The sequence below is a fragment of the Sebastes umbrosus genome, chromosome 3 (assembly GCF_015220745.1).
Source record: "Sebastes umbrosus isolate fSebUmb1 chromosome 3, fSebUmb1.pri, whole genome shotgun sequence".
Taxonomy (NCBI): domain Eukaryota; kingdom Metazoa; phylum Chordata; class Actinopteri; order Perciformes; family Sebastidae; genus Sebastes; species Sebastes umbrosus.
This window is the reverse complement of record NC_051271.1, coordinates 27,348,110-27,373,990: the sequence shown is the minus strand read 5'-3', so window position 1 is coordinate 27,373,990 and position 25,881 is coordinate 27,348,110. Positions and strand designations below refer to the sequence as shown.

Below are 25,881 nucleotides of genomic sequence, written 5' to 3'. Positions count from 1 at the left end.
TTAATCACCAGCAGGCGCCAGCGCCTAGATTTTTAACCCCTAACTCTGCAATAATGTTTTTTCTTTGGCCACTTGGGGGCATAAAAACTCCACAGAAAGCTGAAAAACACACAGACATAACATATTATCACCACCTGTTAGCAAACTTTTTTTTGGACACATCCAGCAGACACAGAGCAACATTATCATTCACTGGATGTCATATGGAGCAGTGGTTCGCAACCTATTTTTTTGGTAACGACTTATGTTTTTGTTATTGTCATTAAATAAATGTAATTTATTTTGACTCAGTGAAAATGTTGTTTTTGAAAGGCTAAATGCCAACAAATATGGATTAAAGCAGAATATTTCATTAGATTTAGCTACTAAGTAGCAAAAAAATATATATTTTAAAATAGTTTTATATAAAGATAGTTGTATAAATTATCCATTAAGTGTGTTATTAGGATTTTAGTTATACATGAGCAAATCTAATTTCGACAACTCCAGAGCAGACAAATCCTGGAGCACCACTTGTGATGTTTGGCGTCCCCCCTAAGGGGGACCCGGACCCCAGGTTGGGAACCACATAGAGCACCTTTAACTTATCATACTCAGTTACTGTAAGTAACAAGACTGGACTTTGGAAATGCTAATAATAACAATCATAATAATAATTAAGTATAAAGTCTCCATTACAATAGTTACAGTAGCAGTACTAACAGTAATAGTAGCATATTACTTAAAGGGGACATATCATGCTCATTTTCAGCTTCGTACTTGTTATTTTACAACATGTTTACATGCTTTAATGTTCAAAAACACATTCTTTTTCTCATACTGTCAGTCCTGTATTCACCCTCTGTCTGAAACGCTCCGTTTTAGCGCCTGTCACTTTAAGACCCCCCCTCCTGAAAAAGCCCAGTCTGCTCTGATTGGCTAGCGAGAAAAATATGGTGCACCTTTACAAAGGTAGTTCTCAAGTTGTGGGGGGATATATTCTAATGATCCTGCATGTGACATAAGAAGGGGAGCCAAATCTGAATGGCTTGTTGAATCACACGTTTTTCATGATATGTTCCCTTTAAGATAGAGCAACTCCATCTTATTTCATTCCTTTCAAAGTTGTGTGTGATCTGTGCAGTGAGTTATGTTATGCCTCTACATACCAACACCTCCGGCAACACAACAGAGGAGCTCTTCTTTTAAATTCAACTGCACATGTCATTGCAGGCAGAGTGTCTCTTAAAGAGGCTGCAGTATCAGTAACAAAGGATTAAGTATTTAGGAGGCTGGACTTGAAGACAACCAACACAAAAGACTCTGCCTTTAATATGTATTTATATGTGTGTTTTTTTAAACCTCTCTCTTCATCTTCTCCACCATGTTCCTTTATCTCCCTCCTTTCTCTTCATATCCCACGTTCCATCTTTCTCCTCCTCCTCCTCCTCAGTTCTATCTTTGTCCTTCCCCCATAAGTTCCACCATCTCTTTTTCCTCTTGTCGTCCTCTGTCTTGTACTTGAGTCTCCTCACGGGGTCAGTGGCACTTCGCATGTTCAGGTTGTCGAACTCCTCGTTGAGCATGAAGCTCCTCTCGACGAGCTCTGCTGATTCCTGCCAGTCTCGGAAACAGTCGCAACCGAGGTGACAGATGTCCATCACAGCGTTCGGAGAGAGGACGGAGCCGTCAGGACGAAGGACCACAACCGTTGGTACGTCCTTCACCTTAAACATGGCCTGCAGTTCTCTGACAGACAGAAAAATACACACACACTGGTACAGCAATGCACACTATTCAAATCAGTTGTAATGAAATGTCATAGTTTGACTTAAGAAACCGGTTAAACATACAACAATATTTACAAAAACATATATTTTCTCTCTCCACCCACTTCCTGTAAGGATCCTCAAAGGCCAAAAACAGGACCTTTTTGTGCAGCTCTTTGAGGACTCTCTCCTGCTGCGCTTCCGATTTGTCCAAGCTGGAGAGAGGAGATGGAAATGGAAATGTTATGAATGATAAATAAGAGTGTGAATGTGAGTTCATGCAATCACACGTGTGCATCAAAGAGATAAAGAGAAGGGAAGATAGAGACCTGACGTAGACGAGTGTGAGCAGTTTGGGGTATTCGATGTACGCTGGATCTTTGAGTCTCTTGAAGAAGTCATTGAGAACAGGCAGGAAGTCCTGGCACTTGTCACACTCCGCAGATGCAAAGAACAACATCAGGATGCGGTTTTCGAGGATCCCGGCGATCTCTCGCTCAGTGTTGAGCTCGTCCTGGTCCCAGTTGTTCTCCACCAGAACTCGGTTTAGGAACAGGTCCACCATGATGAAAGGAAGGGTAGAGGCCCTCTGTGGAGAAGGGATGGTGAAATACAGAGTTGTATGTTTGTGCTACAATATACATGTGTGATCTTTATCATGCTTAGTGCAGTTCATTGCCTGCTACTTTACACTGCTGGATATCCTTAAGAGATCAGGCCTTAGGAGTTTAACTTTACAGAAACTAGTGATTTCCCAGAATGACTTTCAACATCCCACAGAGAAGGAGTGTGAAGTCGTTGCATACAGCTGTGATCTACATATGTCTGGGAAGAGAAGTAGCAACAGTACTGTAGCAGAAAGAGAATGGATGGCGCTGCCGCCGGCACAGAGGCATTACGTTTTCAGGTTGTCCGTCCGTCCGTATGTACGTACGTAGCCTACGTCCGTCAAATCCATTCTCGTGAACGCAATATCTCTTGTCCACTTGGACTCAAGGATGAACTGATTAGATCTTGGTGGTCAAAGGTCACTGTGACCTCACAAAACATGTTTTTGTCCTCAAGAATTCATATGCTGATTATGACAATTTCACACAAATGTCTAATAGGATCAAATGAGGAAGTGATGACATTTTGGAAAGACATGGATGTAAACTGCATCTTGACTGGTTGGTGGAGACATAGAACCACGAGGCGGTAATTCTATTTTTTTCCAAATTGTGAAAACACTAGCGCTGTTAAAGTTAATGCGATTACGTGTTAACGCAAATTAGTTTTAACGCATTAACAATTAATAGAGTGAAGAAACTGGCATCATGTGAAACTAGAACATCTAAGGATTCCATTGGTATCAGCCATGTTATACTAGCTTGTCGAGAAGGAGGCTAAATAACGCACCAAACTTACACTGAATTTTGGAAAAACAGTCATGGCCATGTTCAAAGGGGTCCCTTGACCTCTGACCTCAAGATATGTGAATGAAAATGGGTTCTCTGGGTACCCACGAGTCTCCCCTTTACAGACATGCCCACTTTATGATAATCACATGCAGTTTGGGGCAAGTCAGCACACTGACACACTGACAGCTGTTGTTGCCTGTTGGGCTGCAGTTTGACATGTTATGATTTGAGCATATTTTTATGCTAAATGCAGTACCTGTGAGGGTTTCTGGACAATATGTGTCATTGTTTTGTGTTGTTAATTGATTTCAAATAATAAATATATACATACATTTGCATAAAGAAAGCATATTTGCCCACTCCCATGTTGATAAGAGTATTAAATACTCTCCTTAAGATACATTTTGAACAGAAATAATGTGTGATTCATTTGCGATTAATCGCGATTAAATATTTGAATCGATTGACAGTCCTAGAAAACACACGTTGTGGCTGCATTGCATTATGGTTTATTAGCCCCTGAAAACTTGGCTTCAAAACTTGGATATTAAATATTTATGACTAAATAAGACAAGAATCAAAGTTTGAAAAAAAAACAACAGCTGTTACTTATTAAGAGTTTTATTATACAACAGCTCTGCTTCATCAGGACTGTGTGGGTGTTTGGACGCAAGTAAAGACAACTCAACAACTATATATATATATATATATATATATATATACATATACAACGGTATATACTGTATAGCTTATATTTCTCCTATGTTTATCCTACGCAAAAAAAACCTATCGTTTACATCATTATCGGTGCAGCACAGGAAGCTCTTCATGGGTACTCAGAACAAAAGTAGCTTTCATAATCATCGCAATTAGCAACTATGATTTATATTACATGACCATGAAAATACATGAAAGTGTTCCACCTCTATCTGTGATTACCACACATCAGTGCAGTGTAAAGAGTCCAATTAATGAGTGACTAATACCACAATCTGTTGTTGATCCTTTTCTTTTAATGGAGGGAAAACATCTATTCAATTCATGTTATCTTAAATGGTCTGGATGTAGCCAGTTGTTATGGTGACAATATTTACATAAAGGGACAAAGTAGTCAACAGGTTTGCAGATAGAAACTGAAATCTGGATGCTAGTAAACTTGATCAACAGACTCTTATTACATTTTAAAGTGTTTTAATTGTCTTATTGTTTGTTTTATGTACCCAGGATTCCCGTAATCAGTACTAATACTGAGTAGATTAACCTGGTGAAATAAAGTTAATTGTTTGATTGGTTGAGTTTTCTGTAGCACTAGGAAAAACACTGAACCTAGTGAAAAAAGGCCCAGAAATGTAACCACCTCTATATTTTAAAAAAAGGTAACATTTTGGGTGAATGTTCCCTTTTAAAGTGGCAATAGTCAGAATATTTTTGGCATCATTGGGCACAATTCCCTAATAAGCTTTCAACATATTGTAATTCAAGTGTTCTGAGTGAAAACTAGACTTCTGCATCACCTCATGACTCTGTTTTCAGGCTTTAAAATATCTAGCCCGTGACGGGAGACTTTGGCCAATCACAGGTCATTTCAGAGAGGGAGCGTTCCTATTGGCTGTTCATTCAACGGAGGCAGCGGTCAATCAGTCGTGAACTCCAACAAGATGTTTCTGAAAACATTTGAGGCATAGAAAAATAGGCATTACCGTAACAGAATATTGATTCATATTTGATCAGCGCTGCCTAGTTTGACCGTTTGATCAGAGTTTGCAAGTGATTGACAGCTGCTCAGAGACGGCAAGGCTCCAGCTCGGCTCTGATTGGTTGTTTTCCTCTGGTCTGTGAAATCTTGCAGATGCCGTTAGGAGCACCGGAGGACACAGAGGCACATGATTTTTCTTTTTCAGATTATCTGTCTCATGCACTACCAGTTATTATGGTGACAAGATTTGTGCAAAGGGACAAAGTAGTCAATAGGTTTTCAGATACAAACTGAAATGTGGTACCCAGGACTCCCATACTAAATACTAATACTGAGTGGATTAAATTGACCTGTTGAAATAAAGTTAATTGTTTGATTGGTTGAGTTATCTGTAGCAATAGGAAAAACGTAAAAAAGTAACATTTTGGGTGGATGTTCCCTTTAACTGATGCTGCTCATTGACCAACTGATGTTCATGTTTGTGTTGCGACCTACTGAAGGAAATCCAGTCTGTAAGCTACAATAGTTTTTGTAGACAAAAGTAATCTAAATACAACACAACAGCCCAGCCAGGATGAATCAGCCGTTTATGGGATGGTGTTTTCCAAAAGAAGACTTATGGCTCAGAACAAAAAAAAAAACACAGAAGAAATAAATCTCATATATAGAAATAAAGTTCAGGCCTAACATCTCAGAAATGTGCTTTATCTGTCCCGGCCAGCCTGTATTTCACTGTCGCTGCAGTCGCTGCCGGCTGTGAATTGACAGCGATAACCTCACAAATTAGATTTGGCTCTCTGGCTCTGAGCTGTGCCAGATCTATTTGAGACTACAACTCTGGACGAAAACTTCCAAGGCTGATGTGGGAGAAATATGTTTGAAATTGAGCAGCATTGCACCTTACCTGCGAGAAAAAGGAGGATTTACTGGAAGACTTTGAAAGGTCAGACCTTAAATCCTGCATTTGGAAAAGTTATTTCACAATAATCCGGTTCCCTTTTTGAAGCTGATCGATCACACCTGATATATACTAGTGACACTGCCTTGTTTTGTTAGTTACGAATCCAATAGCCCATCAATCTTTGTATGTGCTGCTGTGTCAGCTGCATACAAGTAATTTACCTCACCTTGAAACTCCTCGACTCCTACGAGGAAAGAAATATATCCGGTTCCTCCTCTCTTTCAAGCCATCGCATTCTTTCTTTCTTTGATTTGTTTTCTTTCTTCCTTTAAATCCTGTGAAGTTTGCTACGTTGGTGACACCTTTCACTGCCTCTCCACCCCTCTCGCTCTCTGTGTGGTTTCCTTACCCTGCACTCAGTGGTCGACTGAGGGAGATTACAGGTAGCTGGAGGTGTGGCAGTGCTGTAATTCTGGGGCAAAGGTTGCTCCTGTGTGTTTGTGTGTGTGTGTGTGTGTGTGTGTGTGTGTGTGCCCTAAAACTCCAGCTCAACAGTAGCAATCTTATTACTTAAAGAGAAGAAGGGAGGGTGGAAAGGAAGGATGAAGAAACAGACAAATTGGATTGATTGACTTGCAGGTTAAATGGTGGAAAGAAAGACAGACAGGAGACAAAGAACACAGACGTGTTTTATTTTAGCATCCTCCTAACCTGCTCCAGCCAAACGGTGCTAGTCGTAGTCTCACTAATTACTGATGTCACTCATTTAGCCCCTCGGAGCATTATAATGATTCTTTTGCATCCTGTTATCAAGGTGATGTGACAGCCAGGACGCCGAGCTTCAGGGGAATGAACTGAGAAAGTCGATAGCTTGAAGTCGAGCCTGGTTCGAGTAAACCCCAGCAGGTCCTACTGTAGAAAAGTGGCTATCGATCTGCAGACGCACTGGCAGAAAATACCTGAGTTAATCTCAGGGAGGGGTGAGGTAAATATAGAGGTGGGGGGAGAGAGCGATCTAATAGGATTAGTCTGAGTCACACAGACGTGTGCCACTGCACCTGGGTGCACACACACAATAAACCTGAACATACTGTGGACATGTATGCAACCAGACACAACACATACTAAAGCTGTTTAGCCATGACATTAGGTGACATGGCTTTAATGTATGCCGGTCCACCACTTCTAGCAAGACTGAAATATCTTGATTGGATGGACAGTAGACCTTCATATTCTCCTCAGGATGAAGCGTAATGAACTCTGGTGATCTTTTCATGTTGTGCTATCATCAGGTCGACATTTCAATGTGTCCAATACTTTCATTTTGTGGTCTAATACCTGCAAATATAACGACACTCCCATCAGCCTCAGCTGTACTTTGTGTTTAGTGCTAATTAACAAAACTAGGATGGTGAACCTGGTTTTGTGAGCATGTTAGCATGCTGAGTTAGCATTTAGCATGAAGCTAAGATGTGACTAAGTAGCCTACTGCTTCCACAGAGTGTGACTCTGTTAGTGATGAGAGACATGCAATAAAGTGGTTATACACACTTTCATGGTCATTTTCAAAAGGGGTCCCTTGACCTCTGACCTCAAGATATGTGAATGAAAATGGGTTCTATGGGTACCCACGAGTCTCCCCTTTACAGACATGACCACTTTATGATAATCACATGCAGTTTGGGGCAAGTCATAGTCAAGTCAGCACACTGACACACTGACAGCTGTTGGGCTCGAGTTTGCCATGTTATGATTTGAGCATATTTTTAATGCTAAATGCAGTACCTGTGAGGGTTTCTGGACAATATTTGTCATTGTTTTGTGTTGTTAATTGATTTCTAATAATAAATATATACATACATTTGCATAAAGCAGCATATTTGTCCACTACCATGTTGATAAGAGTATTAAATACCTGACAAATCTCCCTTTAAGGTACATTTTGAACAGATAAAAAATGTAATTGCATGATTATCCATAGTTCATCACAGTTAATCGCAAATTAATCGCGATAAACTATGTGAATCATGCGATTAACATCAATTAAATATTTTAATCGACTGACAGCCCTAAATAATCCAGCACTTTGAGTGTAATTAATTTGCCAAAAAAACCCAGACAAAACAGAAACTGAGTTAAAGATGAATTTGACTGATATCATGATAATATCATTATCATGAAATCTTTTGGCCAAGATAATCATGTTATATATATACAAAATTATTATACACAGTCCACTCTGTATAGAGAATAAATGTACACACCAGACATGTTTTTAATAAAGTCATTTTAAGGGCAATTTCTCTTACTAGTGCAATATTTTTTCTAATTCAATGACACAATCTTTGTGTTGGATGTAAATAACATGACATTGTATAAGTCAGTAGAGCAGGGTCACGCTTCACAGTTTACCAGTAAATTAGGGGTCATTTGTGTAAACACAGTGAGGGAGGAGGAGTAATGGCGGCCTGCTGCAGCCCAAACTGACCATTATGTACTGGCAGGGCAGGTTAAGACCAGCAGGCACTAATTAAAAGGAACCTCTTAACTGAGCTGTGGGGCGTTCATGTAAAGCTGCTGTGTGCCAAGAAAAAAAAAAGGCAGAGCAGTGTATTTTGATGTTTTAGCCACTGGCTAGAAATTAACCCACTATTTGTGCAATGTCAGCACTACTGTATAGTTTAAACTGAGCTTTGAGGGACTGATGCTCGAGCTAAATTCAGTAGAGAACAACACAACCAATCATTATAAAAGGTTTTATTCATTCTTTGGTTAGAAAAAAAAAAAAAAAAGACACACTTTGTAACCACAGAGGAGAGAACGAAACATGAAAAGTTATTTGTTTTTCTGATCTTAAACAAACAAAATGCAACAAAGTTTGGGTTAAAACTGTAATATGAAGTGAGGGGGAAAACACTGAAGCACTAAACAGATACACAGCTGTTGTCAACGTGTAAAAAACATCAAATAAAAGAAAACGCTGAGACATTCATGAGTGGAAAATATGTAAGGTTAAGTAACAACCTTAAAAAACTTAACACACTGGCTAAACTAAACAGCAAGGCGTTAAGAGTCACAAGAAGAGAAGAAGAAGAAGAAGAAGAAAACAGAGCAGTGGTTCCTGACTCTTTGGCAGAACTCACCACAGCCAGTAGACATAATACAGCTGGTGGATTAGGGGCTGCAAGTAGACATTGCTTCCTTTTAAGGGGTTAAACAGGTGGCGAACCACTGAGAGTATAACACTGTAGAGAAAAGGTTTAAGGGATTCTCTTTTCTGAGCAGTAATATAATCGTTTTATATTTTAGAGGCTCCTATTTCAAACTCAATGCATACTGCAGCTTTCACATGTAATTAGGTGATGTGAAGTTGTTAAAATATGACTAGAAGTCATTTAGAGACGTGTTAGAGTTAAGCTAAATACTGCATTTAAAACGGAACTATTTTTGGACCAGGCTGTGGTCAAGAAGTGTGAGTTGGATGCAATAAATAAAACAAAAGCTGCTCGCTGACTCTTCAAGAGTTAACTCTACATCTAACCTCATCTCTTAAGAGAAAGATCAAAGAGTGGAGAGAAGGGAAAGCCGTTGTCCCTCACCAACCTTGTGTTCATCTACTCTGCCTTTCCTCCTTCTTCTCCTGCGTTCTATTATATTCTCTCCATCTTTTCCATCCCTCGCCACCGTCACGGCTTAACTCTATCTCCCTCATCCTAGTCTCCGTTTGCCGGAGTTCTCCGTGTCTCTCCTCCTCGCGTCCTCTCTTCTTCATCACAGCTCGTCGCGTTTGCTCCAGTTCTCCAGTTCAGACTGCAGCACATCAGAGTTCTGGGCCTTGAAGCTCAGCTCTCCCTGCTCCTGGGTTTTCCTTGACCTGGCCCGGTCCCAGTCGGTTTTGACGGTGTCGTTGTCCCAGACCACCGATGTCTCCGTGTCGCTGATGTAGCCCTGGTCTCCCGTGTAATGGGTCGGATACACCAGGAGCGGCTCGGCAGAAAATGCACGCAGGTCCCGACTCTCAAAGTGGTCCATGTACTCTGAACTGATGAGCGAGAGACGAGCGGGGACATGATTAGATTAACAAGCGCGCTTCAGGACAGGATCAAAAAGAGGAGACAGATAAGAGGAGACAGAGGGAAGATGAAGGGACGGATGGGTTGTACTCACACTGGATGTTTGTCGTACATGACAGGGAGGAACTCATCGACGGGAAGCAGCTTAGTCAGAGGTTCGGCCCTGAGGAGCTTCTGGGCTCCTTGTAATGACAACAGGTAGCCGAGTGTCCAGTAGGAGTAGTCCGCCACCACCAGGTTGTGGATGTTTGGTACAGACTTCTCTTGGTGGTCCACCTGCATCCGCTTCCGCCCAATGTAACTGTATTTAGTATTTAAGACAAGGGGGACAATAAATATCACAAGCACTTATAACAGACTGAAATCAATTAATTTAAACAGAATCAATGCAGTCAGTGGGTGAGCAAAGCACGGCGCCATAGTTGTTGAATTTATCCAAAATTTACACAATATCCCAAACTGATTAAACTGCTGAATGTATTATAACATATATAATATAATATTTAGCTATAGCTTGCCAATAGTGGATGGGTGTTTCTTATTGAAATGCTCCTTGAGTCGTAGTTTTCTCCTCACGTTTTTATACACCTTAGACTTTTTATGAAAAAAAAAACAGATATTTTCTACAGAAGTTGCACATTTTTGTACAAATGATTCAACTGGGAGGCTTTCGTGCCCATACACCAGGGGTCTCCAACAAGTAGCTCGCTCGCTACCAGTAGCTCTCTACCCGTTTCTGGTAACATAAACATGTGAATATTTATCTATGGCAGTGATCTGTGTCTGTGAATGTTTAGAAGCTGGAGCAGCTCAGCACTGTGATGCTAAGATAAATAGTTAAGTGTTTTCAGCGTGTGATCAGTGGTGCCTGAGATATCATGTGTGACAGATGGACGGATTTCGCCGCAGGGGGACGATAATCCTCACTGTTTACTACACCCTGTTCTGCATCACTCACATGAGATCCCAGTCCAGCTTGTGCGTCGTCACCTCCTCCAGCAGCGTCTGGAGACGACGCATGAAGAACACCTCGAAGCGGAGGTCGTCCTCGATGACCAGGGAGGTCTGCAGGCCGCGATCTGCAATCTACACATAATGCACACACGCACACAGAAACACATACAGTACATGTGGATTTTAGTGCATTACAGGTGAGCTGGCATATACATTAGCGTGATGGAAAAGGATCCTGGAGTCCTTTGTTCAAAATTATAACACAATCATTAAGTATATGTATTCTTTGTGAAAAGTTGCTTTCCGAAGTACCTACAGTTATGGTACGTGTCCACAGCCTCCGTCCTTTCCACGCTTCCCATTCATTGCCGTGCAATGCATTCTGGTAGAGTGACGGCGCAATTCGAGAGACGGAGCGTCATGTTGGCCACTACTCATTTGCATAAAGTTGAGGTCTAGGCTACTTTATGCAAATCAGGGGCGTCCGACGCGACTCGCCGCCTCTGGAAACTCCTGAGAAACTTTTAAACTAAGCGTTGTCGATCCAAAATAAAGACAGATTCAGCAACGGCGTGGCCTATTTCTCTTTTCAGAAACACATTTTGGCGAACTATTTTCATGATATAAGACAAGAAGGTTTCCAAATTAGCCGCCATGTTGGTTCCGGTTTGAAAGTTGGGAGCAGCAGCCCACGAGAGAAAGCGTTCGTCCGTGTCTCGTGGCAGCCCATCAAGCGTCCAATGCTGGGAAGCGAGGCGATCCCTCGCAATAAAAAAACGCCCCTGTGGACATGTACCATGAGAACATTTTTCTTTTCTGATATGATGTTGAATTAAACTGAGGACATGAAGACATATAACCAACGACAGCTTTCTCTTGGCAAAACAGGAAGTTGCCGAAAAACCTTGTTTCCACAAAAGGCAGTACATTTATTGAAACATAAATAAAACAATCTCATTACTCTCACCACCGTCTCCTCACACAAACTGAATTACTGTGTTATTCAGTAGTAAACGTTATCTGCCGTGCACAGGTAGACCCAGAGGCCTGCCGGAGCGTCTCACCTCCTTCCAGATGTTGTAATGAGAAAGGAAACAACCGAGTTCACCCTTGGTGAGAGGCCGACCGTGATAAGGGTCTTTGTAACCCGGCAGCATCTTAATCCTCATAGACTCTATATCAGTCTTGTTCAGAGCTCTGAGGCAAAGAGAGAAGGGATAAACAAAGAGATTAGAGATAGACACAATAAATCATATGGACGTGATACCTTCTGACTGGATAGCCTAGAGATTAGACATTCTACTCACAGATGAGCTAAAGCTACGTGGTTCAGAGAATATTTAATTGTCAGCATGCACCCGCTACTTTTCACCTGGTTGTTTGTCTCAGCTCAGCCTCCCTACATCAATCTACATGTAGCAGAGGCACAAATCAGGAAGACACATGGAGTGGGGGGGGAGAAGAAGAAGAAGAAGATGAGAAACGTACTTGCCATCCACAGCAGCAACAACCTTACAGCTGAGCTCCTGCTCAAACAGAGATCTTAGCATTCGCTCGCGACGGTCAGACCTCCGCACCAGGTTTATCATAAACACCTGGGTGCACACAAACGCAAAACCTCACACGCATGCTTAGGTTGTTGTGTGTGTTTCCAATGTGTGAGTATGAGAGTGTGTGTGTGTGTGTACCTCATCAAAGCCCATCTTGTTAGGCTGCTTGGGAGGAAGAGACAGGAAGCTGGAGGGCTCCAATGGAGGATTTTTCACTTTCAAAGTAAAAAAAAGAAAAGAAAGGGGGTTGGGTGGTTACAAAGGGAATGTGTAATGTGGTGGAACAGGGGCTCCTAAAATGTGGCTCAGGGATCCTCAGGAGATTTCCAAAATTAACCATTGATTTTACACACTAGAATTCAACAAGATGGGTATATGTATAAAGAGGACTATTTTTTATCATTATTGGTATTCATTATGTAGGTCTCACAGCTCATCCTATTGGTGTTTCCTCACCTACAATGCATAACGTAATGCTGCACAAACACTCTAATATAATGTAACAAAGAGATACTTAACAAAAGGCAGTTTTAGTAGGATCTAGGGATGCACCGGTACTGGATCGGATAACGAACCGATACTGACTCAAATAGCTGGATTGGGTATCGGTGACAATGGGGCTGATCTATTAAATTCAATTCTATGTTTATATACCATATTTTATTTATTTCTTTGTATATTGTATACTGGGATTTGAATTCCTGTTTAAGTTTTCAGTCGGATCAGTGCTCCGTATCGGCTGATACCCAAAGCCCAGGTATCGCTATCGGGACTGAAAAAGTTGGATCGGTGCATCCCTAGTAGGATCCTCCCTTCACTCTGATAATATATTATTGGAGTCCTTTGTATGAAAATGTTGGGAGTCCCTGAATTATGTGGCTACATAATCTATCGCTGTATTTTTCAATGGCACCTTTTATTGTTCTGTCTCCTCTCCTGTTGTACTGCATGTCTCATCTAAACAGCTTTCAACTGCCAACTGCCAACATCTTAAACAGAAAAAAACTGACTGCAGAAACATTTTTGCAACAGTAATTTTGTCACGTAGCAAAAGTTAACATTGTCTAATTAAGTGTGTAGTTTTTAGGCAGAAGCGTACAGTATATTGCGTTGCTATGGTAGAAGCTAATAACTCTATAACTCAATATGACTTTAGGCTACTTCTGGAAAACCTCTCTTGCTTTTTCATAATGGATACAGCAAAAAAACATTTGGTTCAACTAAACACAAGTTGGGAAAATCAAATAAATGCAAAACCGGCAGACCAGCTCAACATGACGTAACGACAGATCAGTTCATTTGAAACCAACAAACTTCCATTGTACAAAGATATAATCAGATGTAATGACAGCTTGGTGTCTGCGTAAGGGCTTCATCACAAGCAAACTCACACCTTTATGCTGAAACTGTAGAACACAAAGAAATCATTCTGGTCTTCGTGAGCGCTCTTTGACCTCTTGACTCACCCATGACCTCAAGATGTGTATGCACGAAGCTCGCCGCCTCATCCTGCAGGGTACCGTGGGAACGCATTGGAACTGGGAAGTACCCATAAGTCTCTTTGTTGCACACGTACATCTGCACATCTGAGAAAATAAAAACATGATTACAAACCCGTACAAAACATGCCTAGAAAGACCTCCAGATGACACGTCTACCTCTGTTGCAATCGTCTCACCTGCCATGCGAGCTGAGTAGGCAAAGACGATGACATCATCCAGGGCCCAGCTGTACTCCGGGTGTGGTGGATGAAAAGCCAGCTGTCGGGAGGCCTCTTTCTGTAGGTCCACCAGGTAGGTGGAGTGGACCATCGGTACGGCGAAGCAGCCACGACGCTCCTGCCTACGGATAGGCATGTAGGCTGGTGTACGCTTGTAGTAACCCTGTAGTGAGTGAGTTAACACAAACACTGTACGGTTACACACAATGTGTCCAACTTGTTTCCTAATGAAATAAAGAGCTGGGGAAAAAACAAGTATATGTCTATGTGTCAGTTACAGGAAGAAGACATCTCTCCATACTTTACTTATAGGGCTGTCAATCGATTAAAATAGTTAATCGCAAATAATTTTAAATTAATTATCTGTTCAAAATGTACCTTAAAGGGAGATTTGTCAAGTATTTAATACTCTTATCAACATGGGGGTGGGCAAATAGGCTGCTTTATGCAAATGTATGTATATATTTAGTATTGGAAATCAATTAACAACACAAAAACGATAACAAATATTGTCCAGAAACCCTCACAGGTACTGAATTAGCATAAAAAAATATGCTCAAATCATAACATGGCAAACTGCAGCCCAACAGGCAACAACAGCTGTCAGTGTGTCAGTGTGCTAACTTGACTATGACTTGCCCCAAACTGCATCTTATTATCATAAAGTGGGCATGTCTGTAAAGGGGAGACTCGTGGGTACCCATAGAACCCATTTTCATTCACATATCTTGAGGTCAGAGGTCAAGGGACCCCTTTGAAAATGGCCTTGAAAGTTTGTCCTCAAACTGAGCCCGCTACAACCTAAAAATCGCAAGTTGCGTTAATGTGTAAAAGAAATTAGTGGCGTTAAAACAAATTTGTGTTAATGTGTTATTATTGCGTTAACTTTGACAGCCCTGTTTACTAAATTATTTAAAAAAAAAATATTGTAATGTGAAAAATAAAAATAAGTGGCTGAGACTGAGTAATACTGACTTATAGGATGAGACAGATTGACAGACATTGCTTATTGCCTTTTGGCTACAGGCCCATTAACTGTCAATGAAGAAAATGTTCTCAGGAATCAGAGAGGCAGACTCAGACAGACAGGATAGGCAACGTCCATACGTCTACTCTCATTTGAAAAGAAGCAAAGATGAGTACTTAAAGGCATCCTGTTTCAACGGATCACAGACAGACCTGTATCCAAGACATGTGCATACAGTAAGTAATGCCTGATGCACCAGATGTGCAAGTTTGATTAGTCAAAATCCTGCTGGCATGGAGAGTCTGCATATAAAAAAATTACACTGTTGAATAATTTTTGTTTAAATAACTTTTGATATGAGGCATACATCAATTGAAAGGGAGTGTGGCCTGTAGTTTTGAGTAAGTCTTCAGCTGCAGTAATATCTGTTGAAGCCCAAAGTAACCGACTGTGGAGGTGGAGCAAATTAAACCTAACGAGCAGCGTGGGCTGTCTGTGTCATATAATCTACTGATACCACAAACATTTATCACAGCTAGAAATGATGTTATATCAGAGCAGTAAAGATTCAGTTCACCTCGGAGACAAATCATTTACTTTAATTTACAAATTATATTCACCAGAGCATTCAGCTCCTACCCAGAAACACTTTGAATACAATACGAGTAAGAAAACTTCTCTATTAGACCTTCAGATTGACTCATGTACAGCGTTTCTAAAGTGACTTATTTGCACAAATTTGATTTCCTCATGCATAAGAAAAAATAATCAGGTGTAAAATTACCTCTAAATCATATTTATGTGTTATGAAGGTGGCAGGAAATGCAATCTATTATTCATCAGGACTGCATGAAAAGTGACATTTTATGCACTATCAGTAACCCATAGAGGTAATAGCACACTTTGTCTAGACTGAATTATTCGTCCAAGATGTAAAAAAAGAGGTTTTTATAGAGACGTTATGAAGAGGCTACACTTGATGAATAATCTTTCAGTTTGTGCGTTAGAGTAAAAGAGGATGCTGGTGGAAACGTTGTCATGTGTTGTAATGTAACAATGAAAAGAAAAAAGCTGTACTTCACTAACATGCAGCTCATAATTTCAAACCCATGCACAACCCATGTATAATATTATGATATAATAATTAGAAAATATCTGGTTGTGTGTTGTAACTTTAAAGTGTGACCTTAATCTGATTCCTAACGTCACCGTAATATTTCAAAATATTCTTATGATAACAGAATATTTATACCACATCCATATCAGATATATAAAGGATGTAGAGCTGCAACGATTAATTGATTAGTTGTCAACTATCAGCTTTTTTGATAATTGATTAATCGGTTTGAATAATTTTTTAAGAAAAACAAATTAAAATTCTCTGATTGCAGCTTCTTAAATGTGAATATTTTCTGGTTTCTTTACTCCTCTATGACAGTAAACTGAATATCTTTGAGTTGTGGACAAAACAAGACATTTGAGGACGTCATCTTCGGCATTGGGAGACACTGATCAACATTTCTCCCGATTTTCTTCTGATTTCATAGACCAAACAACAAATTGTTTAATCAAGAAAATAATCAGCAGATTAATCAATCATGAAAATAATCGTTAGTTGCAGCGCTAAAAGGATGCGAGGGGAGTGTGAGGTGCAAGTAAAGCTGTTATACAGGTGTTACAAACATCTGCAGTACCTGTGAAGTCATGCCGCACCAGAAGTTGGAGTACGCAGCTCTGGACTCCAGCATTGGCGCCACAATAGTCTTGTTCTCACTCATCAGCTTCCACAACATATCCGGATTGGTGAGCAGGTTATCACAGTCGGCCACCTGCAGATGGAAGAGAAGGGGCACAATATTGACAAGAATCACACATGCACATGTAAGCACAGACAAAATGTCAGCCGCTGTCACTAAATGATTGATTGAGCCACGGGAACATGGTTCGATTCACAGAGGACTGTGAGGAGCTCCTTCCTGACCCATTTTAACTCACAGCGACAGAATTGTAAACAAGCCGACTGCACGTGTATTCACAGTTGGATGTTCTGCACTTTGATATAACTGCTGCCCAATGTCCAGAGAAGAACGCTTTTTCAATGCCAAAACCCAACATTCAAAACTCAACCCTTGTGTACGTTCACCTCGATGTGTCTCACCAAGAGCAGCTCCAGTAAATGAAGACTGATCCCAGTCAACCTGCATTTTCTTCACCCATAATATGTGACCACATACTGCCAATTCAATGCTGAGGTCATTCTTAAACTGACAGCTGACAGTGTACTTGAGTCTTTTAGCTTGACCGTTGGCTGATATATCAGCTGATATTAGTCTATCCCAGATACATCCGTACTGGCCTACATCTCTGCCCAAGAAAATTACCAAAAATATGTCTGAAGGTAGTTTAGACACGGTGTAACCATTGCATACTTGTTCACCTGACAAATGTGTTTTTCAACTGTAAAATGTCCTGCTCAGTACACATCTTGGTCATCATTTTTAATAACGAAATTTGAGAAATCCTTACAAAAGGTTGTAAAAAAGAAGAATAAATGATCTGATTTTTTTTAAACTCTCAAATATCAATATCGGCATCAGCCACAAATATCCTGTTTAACTCAAACTATATCTTATACACACTTTTTTTTTTTACATTTGACATCATGGCTATGGAAAAGCTCATTGCTGACTGGCTGACAGGTGTTACAATCATATCAAGACACCTCAACACTGTTAAAAATAAACATTTTATATACGCATCAGCTTCATCGATGCATGACCTTGGAAAAGGTAATATAACAAAATAGAAAATATTCTTACTAGTTTTTGAGGAAACATTTTTGCAATCTCTAAATCAGTGCACATGTAACCATAGCAACAATACTTAGGCTTCATTCTACATACCTCTTACTGGTAAAAAAAAAAAATCTAATAATGGGTTAAACTGACTACAAACAAATATCTGAACTCCACCCCTCTCCTTCACATTGTGGCATCCATCTCCTCCATTACTGTATTACATCAGCACAGCTTATTATGCAGTATGTTATATTAAAAATGTATAACACAAAGAAACACTTGCATGTCACAGAGATAATCTCTGGGAGATTAGATTTTAAGACTAAATAGAAGTTTAAACATTTAACAAATCTGCATTAGTGAGTAGTCATTGAAAGTGTCTATTAGTTTAAAACATGGTTTTATTCATTGGTCGTAGATTCGGTCTCTTTAATGCAGTTCCTTTTCTTTTCTATGTTAAAGATTGAGCTTTGTTTTCTCATCCACATTTTTCATTTTCACCCCCTTTACCCTGAACAGGTATAATCAGGTGTAGACAATGGATGTCTCCGCACACATCTGACCCAGGGTCACAGACATCACTGAGAGTACATACTGTAATAAGAGGAGGCTTGTGAGGCCATCGAGTGGATGATAACGTACCAGCAGGTAGTCAGCCCAGATCTCGCGGGCGGTCTCCAGCGCTGCCTGACGGAGCTTCATTACGTGTTCATAACGGAGATTATTCCAGTGCTTAGGCCCCACCTCGTCTTCAAAGGCACTGAGACATGCATAGACAGACCCCTTAAGTAATGTACGTACATCTCACACACACACATACTCACTCACACTCACACATACACAGTACCTGGATTCATCTTCAGGTCTCCACTCCACATAGTGATAGTCATTCTGCACCTTGACAAGCCAGTCTCTGAGGATGGCTGTGGTGTTGTCTGTGTTGTGATCTGTCGCCACCCTGTGGGAGAGAGAGAGGGAGAGACAGAGACATCGTGAGTTATTAAATCTTATTTATATAGCCCAATAACACAAATCACAAATCTGCCTCGAGGGTCTGTTTAGGGATGCATGCACTGATCTGATACGCTGGAGCGGTATTGGTCCCGATACCGACCTTATTAAGCCGTGCCTTCTCCTCATAAAAACAGTTTCTTGGCCCACTGTCGTTAATATTCAGTGATTCCACCTTCATCCATTCGCGTCGGGCCACTGGCTGACGTTTGAGCACCGCAGCAATCTCTGTGCACGATAATGCCTTATTCATAAATACTTGCCAGCAGTTATTATTCTGTCACTCAAACGGCACTCTCACAACAGGAGCTCCATTGTTTTCTCGTTGACTCCTTTCGTTTATCGCAGCGAGCTAATGCTTCCACATAAATAATGACTACACTTATAGTGAGAGGTGATGTGTAGTTACATGCTCATGTTACCTCACACATAGAAGAAAGATCCCAATCAGCTGCATGCATTGAGATATGCAGATTTTAAATTAGGGGGGAAAACACTGGTATCAGATTGGTAATCAGTACAGTTGGTATTGGAATCTGTGTTTCTATTGGTACTCCGATCAGTACCTCGGAGTAGGTCTGATCCAATGATATGTATCCTGGTAAAGTACATTTTCTGGAAATTCAATTGACAAATGGTTTATACAATAAATAACATTGAATAATAACTTGTTAGCAGTGGGCAATATTGACGAACTCAAATATTGTGATATTTCAAAATAAGGCTGAAACGATTAGCAATTTAATTCATTAGTACATTGACCTCATTATTATAATAAAGGGACAACAGTTTCAATATGAAATTGATAGTTAAGTAATTTAACAAGCAAATGTGCAAAATGTTTGAATTGTAAATTCAGTAGTTTTATGTTTTGGACCATTGGTCAGACATGACAAGCAATATAGATGTTGCCTTGGGCTCTGGAAAATTGAAATGGGCACGTTTCACTTCCCTCTGATGTTTTGCAGAATTAATTAATTAATTAATTAATTGCTTGATCAAAAACATAATCAAGAGCTTAATCAATAATTCAACTATTTGTTCATTGCAGCCCTATTTCACAACAATTACTTGATGTCAACACTTGAAGATATAACAGGACTATCACTATTAGTGTCTTATTACAGTATATGGCTTTGTTGAATACTCAGTTCTGATTGGTCAATCATAGCGTTGCTATGTATATCAGACCGTTGCTATGGGTGCAGTTCTGATGTTGGACCGTTTTTGTGTCAAATTATTGATTTCTTAAGTAAGTAGCCGTGTAATAAGCAGGATAATGTACAGCGAGCCGGTCATTGTTGTGAAATAAACCCCTTCAGGCTGATGCAAGACCTGCTTCGCGTCGGGGTGGCGCATCGCCGTTTGGATTTATTTCACAACAATGACCGGCTAGCTAGCTGCACATTATCCCTTACTTAGAAAACACTCAAAATAATTTGCAATGTGAACATGATGACCAGAATGATGTAGAATGATTCGCTGTTCATTTATCTGAGCTACATTAGGGGTGTAAGAAAATATAGAAAAAATCAAATATCGCGATATTATGTTTTGTGATACTGTATCGATTCTCAAAAACACTGTATTGTATAATGTTTAATTAATGTTTACATGCAAATAATAACTCAGTCAATATTTCATTTCAGTTGCAAAGATATGTGCCCTCTTAGTGTATGTGTCAAAGTAGTGCTGTGATGTTATGCTGATGTAGTGCTGTGATGCTTTGATACATGCAAATGCAGATCCCACTGTTCTGATTGCATAAACAATGTAAAATGTTTTACTCATGTTTTATGCATATGGCAGCGTGTTCTTTATTCTATGACAGTTCTTCTAAAACTAGATTAAAAAAACGCAATATATCACCTTACTTACAGTATCGCAATATATTGAATCGTAACCCCTGTACCATGATGTGTATCGTATCTCCAGGTTCTTGCTAATACACTACTCTAGCTACAACACTCAAATAAGTTCAGAAAAGTCTATCACTTTGACTGTAACGCAGCCTTAAAGCAGCAATTAATACATTTTTGGTGCTATTTCGGGGCAGCAGAACAAGCTGAAATCAGGACATTGACAAATTATCACCTTATAGAGTTGCCTATTGACACATTTGAACCATTTATATGAAAACACACAGATTACTACCGCTTTAAGGAACCTGGAAAAAGACAACATTTAAGATATATCGCATTATAACCAAATCCCAGAGGATATTGCATTGACATAATATTGATTATTCATCTCTACTTTCGTCCTTGTTGTCATTGGAGCAGAGCCGCACATCACTAATGCCGGTCACAGACAGACAATAGGGGCTGAGAAGGGGAGCAGCGGCATTCGTCTGCCGTCTGTGTTATCATAACAAATCTCATTGTGTGTCAGGAGGGGCAGCGACACAGACAAAGCTACAGAGAGAGAGAGCGAAAGAATGTGTAAATATGAGAGAAATGGATTTACTCTGCCAGCCCTGTCATGTAGTGAGTGACAGTCGGCGTGCTGCAGGCGGTAGTTTCCCGTCTGCCTGTGGCGTTTTAACACAGAAGTGCTGTCCCAGCACCTACATGTGACCAGCTCACCGATCCATCTTCTTCTTCCTCTCTAGTCTCAACCGTTCCCTCTCTGACTGGATGCTGTGAAGTTTTGAATGAGCAGAGGTGGCGGATAAAAAAAGGATATATTTGGGATTTGCTTGCATGCCAGCAATAGAGAGAGCTGAGAGGGATAAAAATGGAAGATTTATGGATTGATAATATCCATCCTGCATGTCCCTGCAGAACACACACATAATTAGGTTGTCTGCATGTGTGTGTGTGTGTCTATGCTGGCGCTTGCCAAGTATTCCATCTTAACCTGTCAGGCTGATGTAACTGCAGGTATCGACAGGTGGCCATGCAGCTCGGTTTGAGTCTCTCACGCTGCATTTCCAAACCTCTATATATCTGCTCTTCCACTGAGGGAAGAGATATGTGGTAGATCAAAGCAACCACGCAGAAAACTGAGCTCAGGCTGCCACATGGGCATAGCTAGACTCAGGCACAGAGGCTGAATTTGCTGGCTGGGATACAAGAAAAAAACTCTCCAGGCTGGTTTGTTTAAACAGACACACTTGAATCCCTCATTCTAGCTCCCACTGAGAAAGTTCAGTTTAACATTCACTCTCAGACGAGGCCGGATCAAACAATCAATTCATAGGAGTGAATGATGTCTAATTTCAACATTAAACATAACTAGGAGTGTAAGAAAATATCGATACACGTGAATATCCCGATATTATGTTGTGCGATACTGTATCGATTCTCCAAAATGTTATATCAATTTTTAATTAACCTCTCAAAAATCCGACTGGCCGTTATTCAGTCTTTTAGAGGTTGTAGCGGGCTCAGCTCGAGTGGAAGTACTTGCATATGAATCTAGAAAACCTAAGGAATCCATTGGTACCAACCATGTCATACTAGCTTGCCAGGTAGGAGGCTAAATAACGCTCCAAAGTTCCGCTAAAATTTGGCAAGGAAAAACTGGCATGGTGATTTTCAAAGGGGTCCCTTGACCTCTGACCTCAAGATATGTGAATGAAAATGGATTCTCTTATGATAATCACATGCAGTATAAATGTGTTATTTTTGCCTATTCTGAAATGGTGTAATGCTGGTGTTTTCATTACACTATGACAGCTTTCTTAAAAATTAACTGGAAAAAATGACAATGCCTTTGTTTACAGTTTCGCAATATATTGAATCATTATACCCCTGTATCATGATACGTATCGTATCGCCAGATTCTTGGCCCTGAACACAATTCTGCTCAAGGCTATTTGTCTTTATTAGGTCACTGGGTTGCCAAGAAATATAATCTAACCTGTCAGGTCTAAGTGCTGATGAAAAGATTAACTTAATCTTCAGAAAAACAGATCTACTGGCACGGGATCAAAATGAGAAGAGGAAGTGAGCAGTGGTGGAGACCAGAATCATGTGGAAGGCTGCACTGTTAAGAATTTCCCAGTAAAATAACAGTAAAGAACTGGCAGCAGGGTTTGCTTTTTTGTTACTGTAAAATTAACATTATTATACTGTCGCTGAAATGTACAGCTTTGTACTGTTAATGAAAAATACAGTTTGAACTGTTGTTTTTTTATTAATTTTACAGTATTTACAGTTAATTTACAGTTTAAAGATACATTATATAGCTGTTTTTCACCTTTCTTTTACATTATCTTACTGATTTGTTTTAATGCACTATTTAGGTTTTTACATACATTTTAATAAACATTATTTTTTGCCTAGATGAATAGACTTAGCAGGTTACACACATAGGAATAGTCACACTAAATACAATTAAAGGCACTCGTTAGGAAAAAGGCTATAATAGACTTGTTGACACTTTTCCCAAAATGTCTGTCTATATACAGTAGCTGGCTACAAGCACAGAAAGCAAACCAGAACAACATGTGAGTGAAGAACAATAAAGCTAATTCACTGATTTTACAATCATGTACAATGTACAAGCCTCACATGTGCAGATCAGGTCCCAGAATTAAACAAATACTGCATGAAACTGTTACTGATGATACTTTAGACAGTTGATCAGCAGTAAAGTGCTGTTTTTTAAGAATGCATTATAGTTCAGTTAAAAAACGGCCTATGAGCGTAATTTAACAGGTTTTCTTTTGTATTAACAGGAAAGCACTGTTTTTAGCAATAACAGGTTAATACTGTTGAAATCCTGCTGTAAATTAACAGCAATTGTTTACAGTGTGGGGGCTGGGTGACAGAGCAACAGGCTGGCTGATGTTAAGGCAGATAAATCCTACAGAGCCTTTTAATTCACAGACAAAGTTTGTTGGACGTGGTTTGTACAAGACTTTGGCTGCTATAAGGTGCCAATTTAAAAGCATTTTTTTTACAACAATACTGTTTTTTTTCCCAGTCGAGTCTGCAATACAGACGGAGATATGTGGAAGAGGGAAGAGGGAAGAGGGAGGGGGAAGAAAAATGGGAGGGTGGGGTAAAAGGGGAAAAAACGGAGATCAGATGAGAGAGACGGTCTGTGACTGAATGGAACTTTTTTCACCGGCACGAGTCTGCTGGCTCAACCCGGCCTCCAAGCTCCTCTCCTCGGGCACGAGTCCCTCCAACACCCCGGTGCCCCGGTGCCCCGGTGCAGCCGGTTAGAACAAAGTGTGGACATAAAAGCGCTCGTGTGTTTTCCTACATATTGATAATTACACAGCTGGCCACAATTCACAAGAGCATGCGCAAACGCACGCAGAGTTTTCCTCTATAATAAGTGTACATGAGCTTGACGCATCTCTGGTGCTTCATAAATTACGTCTAATTACACTTTGTTACTACTTTATTACCAATTTGATATTCTTAAAATACTTTACAAAGTGTTGACATAACATAGTCTGACATTCAGCTTATTTTCTAATGGTTTTACAGCGGTGCTACTCACCACAGCGCGGTGCGCTCCTTCGGGTAGTTGAGGCGCTCGACCGCTCCGAGGAACAGCGGCAGAGAGTGCGCCGAGTTGCGGCAGAGCAGCGCGACAACGACCCGGGGAGCGAGGAGCGGAGACTCGGGGCTCCAGCGCTCCTCGGGGAAATATCCCCGGCTCGGGCCCGGAAGGAGGACGAAGGACAGCAGGACGGGCAGCAGAGAGGTGACCCGGGGCATGGCAGGGTGGCAGCGGAGAGACACTGGCTGGTGAGGCGGCGGACGAGAGGAGAAGGACACGGAGGAGGAGGAGGATGTGTGGAGGCTGAGGAGGGTAGCGCTGTTGTGTTATGCCGACAGACAGTGGAGGCATGGCGGAGAGGAGGAGAGGAGCTGGCTGGATTAAAGGGCAGGTCTGCACTGGTTTAAAGTGAACTCAGTGTTCTCAAAGGAAAGTCTGGAAATTTCTGTGCCTCGTGTCTAGATTGTTAAAATGCATCATATCGCACTGCACTATACTCACTTTTAACAGTCTCTTCTGCACTATATTCACTTTTAACAGTCTCTTCTGCACTATATTCACTTTTAACAGTCTCTTCTGCACTATGTTCACTTTTAACAGTCTCTTCTGCACTATGTTCACTTTTAACAGTCTCTTCTGCACTATACTCACTTTTAACAGTCTCTTCTGCACTATACTCACTTTTAACAGTCTCTTCTGCACTATATTCACTTTTAACAGTCTCTTCTGCACTATATTCACTTTTAACAGTCTCTTCTGCACTATGTTCACTTTTAACAGTCTCTTCTGCACTATATTCACTTTTAACAGTCTCTTCTGCACTATACTCACTTTTAACAGTCTCTTCTGCACTATATTCACTTTTAACAGTCTCTTCTGCACTATACTCACTTTTAACAGTCTCTTCTGCACTATATTCACTTTTAACAGTCTCTTCTGTACTATACTCACTTTTAACAGTCTCTTCTGCACTATACTCACTTTTAACAGTCTCTTCTGCACTATATTCACTTTTAACAGTCTCTTCTGCACTATACTCACTTTTAACAGTCTCTTCTGCACTATATTCACTTTTAACAGTCTCTTCTGCACTATACTCACTTTTAACAGTCTCTTCTGTACTATACTCACTTTTAACAGTCTCTTCTGCACTATACTCACTTTTAACAGTCTCTTCTGCACTATATTCACTTTTAACAGTCTCTTCTGCACTATATTCACTTTTAACAGTCTCTTCTGCACTATACTCACTTTTAACAGTCTCTTCTGTACTATATTCACTTTTTTTTTATAGTCGTGTATCACAGCTGTTACCCTGCACTATATTCAGTTTTAACAGGGCTTTTCTACTTTCTACTCTGCACATTTATAGCCTGGTTTTGACTGTATTATACCAATAATGTACAGCTTTATTCTGCACTTTAGTCTATTTTTTTTTTTTTTAAACTCTCTACCTCAGTTCTCATCCAACATTATATTCCATATTAGGCATTTCTTAATCCCCTGGTCTCTACTTTATATCTCCTATATGTTATTATTCAGCACTATATCACTTTTTGCACTATATTCACTTGTTTTAATAGTCGTGTATCACAGCTGT

The 25,881-nt window shown here is 40.3% G+C and overlaps 2 protein-coding genes across 3 annotated transcripts; both read right to left on the bottom strand.

The window, feature by feature from the left end:
* Positions 1 to 859: 859 nt before the first annotated feature.
* On the bottom strand, positions 860 to 6,142 carry LOC119485414 (nucleoredoxin-like protein 1). Its single transcript, XM_037765016.1, has 4 exons — positions 5,972 to 6,142; positions 2,078 to 2,335; positions 1,874 to 1,963; positions 860 to 1,728 (listed from the first exon to the last, which is right to left on the bottom strand). Exons 2-4 carry the CDS (start codon positions 2,311 to 2,313, stop codon positions 1,350 to 1,352), a joined length of 705 nt encoding a protein of 234 aa, XP_037620944.1. The 5' UTR covers positions 2,314 to 2,335; positions 5,972 to 6,142; the 3' UTR covers positions 860 to 1,349.
* A 1,098-nt stretch (positions 6,143 to 7,240) lies between these two features.
* On the bottom strand, positions 7,241 to 24,640 carry LOC119485765 (procollagen galactosyltransferase 1-like). Of its 2 annotated transcripts, XR_005206364.1 has the most exons (13): positions 24,279 to 24,640; positions 18,655 to 18,765; positions 18,450 to 18,567; positions 16,704 to 16,838; positions 14,001 to 14,205; positions 13,789 to 13,908; positions 12,461 to 12,537; positions 12,261 to 12,367; positions 11,837 to 11,969; positions 10,777 to 10,904; positions 9,913 to 10,119; positions 8,553 to 9,787; positions 7,241 to 7,252 (listed from the first exon to the last, which is right to left on the bottom strand). XR_005206364.1 is itself a non-coding variant. In XM_037765514.1 (12 exons), exons 1-12 carry the CDS (start codon positions 24,497 to 24,499, stop codon positions 9,517 to 9,519), a joined length of 1,833 nt encoding a protein of 610 aa, XP_037621442.1. In that variant the 5' UTR covers positions 24,500 to 24,640; the 3' UTR covers positions 8,488 to 9,516. The 2 variants fall into 2 exon arrangements, 1 of the variants encoding a protein (XP_037621442.1); XM_037765514.1 differs by lacking the exon at positions 7,241 to 7,252 and having other exon boundaries at positions 8,488 to 9,787.
* Positions 24,641 to 25,881: the final 1,241 nt, after the last annotated feature.

Bases quoted from the DNA above. Each gene is read 5' to 3' on its own strand.
- LOC119485414 (XM_037765016.1), bottom strand. From the start codon at position 2,313: ATGGTGGACCTGTTCCTAAACCGAGTTCTGGTGGAGAACAACTGGGAC. The intron at 1,964-2,077 runs GTCTCTATCTTC...TCCTCTCTCCAG, and splicing joins CTCACACTCGTCTACGTCAG to CTTGGACAAATCGGAAGCGC. The intron at 1,729-1,873 runs GTGGGTGGAGAG...TCTGTCTGTCAG, and splicing joins TTTGAGGATCCTTACAGGAA to AGAACTGCAGGCCATGTTTA.
- LOC119485765 (XM_037765514.1), bottom strand. From the start codon at position 24,499: ATGCCCCGGGTCACCTCTCTGCTGCCCGTCCTGCTGTCCTTCGTCCTC. The intron at 12,368-12,460 runs GTACACACACAC...GTGTGCACCCAG, and splicing joins ACAAGATGGGCTTTGATGAG to GTGTTTATGATAAACCTGGT. The intron at 11,970-12,260 runs GTACGTTTCTCA...TCTTTGCCTCAG, and splicing joins GTTGCTGCTGTGGATGGCAA to AGCTCTGAACAAGACTGATA.